A 5,683-nucleotide genomic window follows, 5' to 3' on the forward strand; every position below is an offset into this window, starting at 1 on the left:
TTCTCTCTAGAGCTCCCCCACAGCTTCGTAATAGATATTTGACAACACTGTTGTAAAAACTCGTTGGTGATTCTCAGACACCAGAGGCTAGTAGATCAACGACATCAAAGCAGATGGAACATTCTTTAAAACGTCTTCTTCATTCGGGTTCGGACAGCGTGAGGGAGCGCAATAATGACAGCATTTTAGCAGATTTCTTTTGGCCGTAAAGCAATTGTTTACATCGCGAGACCTGATATCACGCGAGACTTCCTGACGCAGCGGCCGGCGGCTCGCCGGCTCAAAGTTGCAAGTGCGTATTTTCCGTTCACGGGCACCAGGGGGGTGCGAAACGACCACCATTCAACCCGAAATAAGTAATAACCATTCCAATGACCCCGAAGCTGTTCAGTTAAGGTAAAAAAATTTACTTAGTTCACCTTTAAAGTTTCGTGTGCTGCTTCGTTGTTTAACCTGCTCCACATTCACCCAAAAAAGGCTAGGTCGATGAATTTGACCCGTCAGATTCCGTGACCATGTACTAATACCTTATCAATGCTGTTTATAAAATGGAAAGGGACTCGCATATGTCTGCCTCAAATTTTATGATTATACAGCTGAATAAACAGAGATGTATCACATCACATTCGCCACTTTATTGAACATTACAGTCAGTTATAAATAAATAAAGAGCTGTCACATTTATTTTTCGGTAGCTATTAATACTGAATACCAATGGAGCTTTGTCATATTATGTGATCACAGGGTAATAGGCCTATGCATTTGTAAGGAAAAACTATAGGATCTCCAACATTATTGGGTATTACTGTTAATAGTAGGCTAATAAGAATAAAGATAAGCATGTATCAGACAATGACAATATTTTATACAAAACGAAACCATCAACACAGTCCAGCATCAGACAACAGCAGCGCAGCAATGTTGACATGGGTGTCGACGATGCTTGATAGGCAGAACGCTCTCCCAGACCCAGACGGTCCAACATCGTACTGGTTCTATCACCTGCAGACGCGTAATAATCTTCGGAAACACTACCATTCGCTGTCCACGCTCCACTTCATCTGCTAGTGAATTTAACGGTCGTATCAGCTCTGCCGCCGCCCTGTTTCCTTCCACAGTTTTTGCTTGAACATGTTAAACATATCTAATCATTTCTGTAATACATTTTAATTTTGCAACTTATAAAGCGTTAAAATGTATTCAACTTACATATTAAAACTAGTGTATGAAATGGCAAATGTAAATTATATAATTTAATTTTCATTTTCATTTTGCACCAAACGTTGCACAAATGTATGGGGAAATTAAAATTTAAAATCAGAAATGCATTGCCATTTTACATATTGCATTGTCATTTTGCATATTACATTTCAAATTGAAAATTGCTACACATAAACTTCCATATTGCACACAGTGTTTCTCCTGTTTGTCAGCACCATTTCATCTGCCTTTAAACTGGTTTAAATCACTGAGACGTGTGTTCTTCGCTGGATTCAAGCGCTTCTCACTGGATCTCGTGACCGATCAAAGTAAATGCATCTGCTCTAGTGAGCTCTCGCTGCGCTGCCGTTTGGACTTTGAGGCAAACGGATAAATGGTAAGGGTCGCGCGGTTCAAATGAGTTTTGTTCCGCTTTTGGCGCATAAACATTATCGAACATTTATCGAACTCTTGATCTTGTTTTATCAAGAAAAATTATATTGCGATAATTGTCGTTATCGTTTTATTGCCCAGCCCTACGTGTGCAGCTTCTCTCCGCTGTTCTCTCATCTCATGTGTTTTCAGATTAGCAGACAGACTGAATCTCTTGTCACAGTGTGAACACTTGTAAGGTTTTTCTCCAGTGTGAATTCTCTGGTGTTTTTTCAGATATGATGACTGGCTGAATCTCTTGTCACAGTGTGAACAGTTGTAAGGTTTTTCTCCAGTGTGGATCCACTCATGTGTTTTCAAATATGATGATCGACTGAATCTCTTGTCACAGTGTGAACACTTGTAAGGTTTTTCTCCAGTGTGGATCCTCTCATGTGTTTTCAGGTATGATGAATCACAGAATCTCTTGTCACAGTGTGAACACTTGTAAGGTTTTTCTCCAGTGTGAATCCTCTGGTGCAGTTTTAAACATTGCGCTGTAGTAAAAGTCTTCTCACACTCAAAGCACATGTACTCTCTCACACCAGTATGAATTTTCTCATGTCTATGTAAATATAGCAGCAGTGAAAAACTCTTTCCACACACAGAACATGAATGCGGCTTCTCCTTCATATGAACCGCCAGGTGTGTCTTCAGGGCTGTTGCCCTACGAAATGATTTGCCGCATTGATCACATGTGAACGGCTTCTCTCCGGTGTGGATCATCATGTGAATCTTAAGGTTTGATGAATTTGCAAAACTCTTCCAGCACTGATCGCATGTGTGCGGCTTTTCTCCAGTGTGAACTCTCATGTGTGTATTAAGATGTGGTTTTTGTGTGAAGCTGGTCCCGCACTGATCACATGTGAACGGCTTCTCTCCGGTGTGAATCCTCATGTGATTCTCAAGATTACATTTGGCTGTGAAACACTTCCCACACTGAGTGCAGGTGAAAGATTTCTTGGCTCTTCTTTTCTTTAAAAATGTCTGCTTAGTCTTTGAGCGACTCAAAGGTTTTTCTCCAGGTTTGACATGATGTTCCTCCTCCACTTCACTCAGTTCTTCACTCTCCTCACTCTCTTCCATCAGGTCTGAAATCAAAGAAAAATATTATTATTCATCAAAATAATACAAGAGAAAAAAAAAATGAAGTGAAAGGACATTAAAGTAGACAACTACTATAAAATATTACCACTTTGCTGTTTAAAATAAAATAAAAAATAAAGTTAAATAAAGCGAATTTCCCTGTGTTTCAGTTCGAGTTTGGCGAATTCAATTCCCGCTCTGTTTGCCACAGAAACGTCACACAGTGGCCTCTTAGTTGAATTACAAGAACACACACTTTTTGCAGTCCGGTGGAGCAGATTGTATATTATTATATTTTGGATTTATTACAACCCGAATTCCTGAAAAGTTGGGACGTTTTTTAAATTTGAATAAAATGAAGACTTAAAGAATTTCAAATCACATGGTCCAATATTTTATTCACAATAGAACATAGATAACAAATCAAATGTTTAAACTGAAATTTTTTTCACTTTTATCCACTTTTATGAGCTCATTTCAAATTTGATGCCTGCTACAGGTCTCAAAAAAAGTTGGGACAGGGGCAACAAATGGCTGAAAAAGCAAGACATTTTGAAAAGATTCAGCTGGGAGAACATCTAGCAACTAATGAAGTTAATTGATATCAGGTCAGTAACATGATTAGCTATAAAAGGGATGTCTTCGAGAGACAGAGTAAAGATGGACAGAGGCTCTACAATCTGTGAAAGAGTGCGTTAAAAGATTGTGGAATACTTTAAAAACAATGTTCCTCAACATCAAATTGCAAAGGCTTTGTAAATCATCTACAGTGCTTAACATCATCAAAAGATTCAGAGAAACTGGAGAAATCTCTGTGCGTAAGGGACGAGGCTGAAGACCTTTATTGGATGCATTCGGGCCCTCAGATGACACTGCATCACTCATCGGCATGATTGTGTCAATGACATTACTAAATGGGCCCAGGAATACTTCAGAAACCACTGTCGGTAAACACCATCCGCCGTGCCATCTGCAGATGCCAACTACAGCTCTATCATGCAAAAAGGAAGCCATATGTAATCATGGTCCAGAAGTGCTGTTGTGTCCTGTGGGCCAAGGCTCATTTAAAATTGACTATTTCAAAGAGGAAAACTTCAAAGAGTGTTCTATGGTCAGACAAGTCAAAATTTTTGTTGGAAATCACAGACTCCGTGTCCTCCGGGCTAAAGAGGAGGAAGACCTTCCAGCGTGATATCAGCGTTCAGTTCAAAATCCAGCATCTCTGATGGTATGGGGTGCATAAGGGCATATGATAAGGGCAGCTTGCATGTTTTGGAAGGCTCTATGAATGCTGAAAGGTATAGTTATAGAGCAACATATGCTCCCCTCCTCCAGATGACGTCTATTTCTGGGAAGGCCTTGTGTAATTTAGCAGGACAGGGCAAACCACACACTGCAGGTATTACAACAACATGGCTTCATCGTAGAAGAGTCTGGGTGCCTGCAGTCCAGATCTTTAGAGAACGGCTGTTTTGACGCGCAGTGTTCTGATTTGCTTATTTCCTATTTACTTGTTTGGTGGAGGCAATCCAGAATTACTGTTGGTGAAATGATAAGTAGGGCTGTCAAAAGATTAATCGCGATTAATCGCATCCAAAATAAAAGTTTGTGTTTACATAATATATGTGTGTGTACTGTGTATAATTATTTTGTATATATAAATACACACACATGCATGTATATATTTAAGAAATATTTGCATACATATACTGTATATATTTATATATAATTTATATTATATATAAATATAATTTTTTTATATATAAATTACAATTTTTTCTTAAATATATACAAGCATGTGTGTGTATTTATATATACAAATTTAATTATACACAGTACACACACATATATTATTTAAACACGATGCGATTAATCTTTTGACAGCCCTAATTATAAGCAGACCTTCTTAGACCACTTAGTGATAAAGTGCTTGAATGTTTCTAACATGAATGTTCTTCAGCATCATGAATGAATGAAGAATAAACACCAACCTCTTTGTTCTTCAGGATCTTCAGTGTGTTTCATTCTGCAGGGTTCTGGATCACTCATGTTCTCACTGTCCTCTTTAATAAACTCAGTCTTTGCAGATTTAAGCTCTTCCTGATGCTTTCATGCTCGTCTTCACTCATAGCTGATGGAAATATTCCAGCATTTATTGGGGAATTGGGAGAATCACTCCAGTGGGAGGAGCTTCACTGTTGATGCAATTTGTGTGGGAGGGGCTTCAATTATGGTAAATCTTAGTGGGAGGAGCTGATCTGCCCAAAATAAAAAAACATCTATCAGTTGCCGAGTTTGTTTTATACTTATTGGTAACAGAATATAAATAATGTAATTAAATTATTCCAAATATGGTAAGAAAAACAGTTCAATGCATAAAGACTAAAGAATAAATGTACATAGTAAGCAACAAATAGCCTACCCTCAGTCTGCTGACACCAATGAAATGAGCTTTAAGTGTCAATTTACAGGAGATCTGAAGACATCTGCATAATAAATGAGGTGAAAACAGGAACTATTGTCATGAAATAAAGAGTGTTTTCAGCAGATCTGTTAATATTGATGAGAAGTTATCTCAGACTATCAACACTCATTCAACAAGCCATTCAGGATCTTCAGCAGATCATCTCACTTTATTCTGAGTGTTTGCTGTTAGAAACACATTATTTGAGTCAGGATACATGATAAAAGCCTATAAAACTGCTCTACTGAAAGAGAATACTGTAATTTCTCACAATATGACATAAAACACCAATAACACAAACAATACTGACACTCATCTTCATCAATCACTACAGATAAATAATTACAGTTATGTCCAAATGAATCTAAATATAGTTTTAGTTCATGATAACATCACTATAAGGTAGGGCCTAGATCATTAAAATATAAAAAAATTTGAGTATTGTCTCATGTGGCTCATTGTAAGCTCATCATTAGCAGTATCTGTTCCAGTATGACACTA

At 37.9% G+C, this 5,683-nt stretch overlaps 1 protein-coding gene across 1 annotated transcript; it reads right to left on the reverse strand.

The window, feature by feature from the left end:
- Window positions 1–1,695: 1,695 nt before the first annotated feature.
- Window positions 1,696–4,805, reverse strand: LOC309495063 (uncharacterized protein; the record flags this gene model as incomplete). Its single annotated transcript, XM_082164613.1, has 2 exons — window positions 4,710–4,805; window positions 1,696–2,723 (listed from the first exon to the last, which is right to left on the reverse strand). The coding sequence occupies exons 1-2, from the start codon at window positions 4,765–4,767 to the stop codon at window positions 1,696–1,698; spliced, it is 1,086 nt and encodes a 361-aa protein (XP_082020739.1). The 5' UTR covers window positions 4,768–4,805.
- Between the last annotated feature and the right edge of the window lie 878 nt (window positions 4,806–5,683).

Source organism: Leuciscus leuciscus, assembly GCF_965113295.1.
Source record: "Leuciscus leuciscus genome assembly, chromosome: 1".
Lineage (NCBI taxonomy): Eukaryota > Metazoa > Chordata > Actinopteri > Cypriniformes > Leuciscidae > Leuciscus > Leuciscus leuciscus.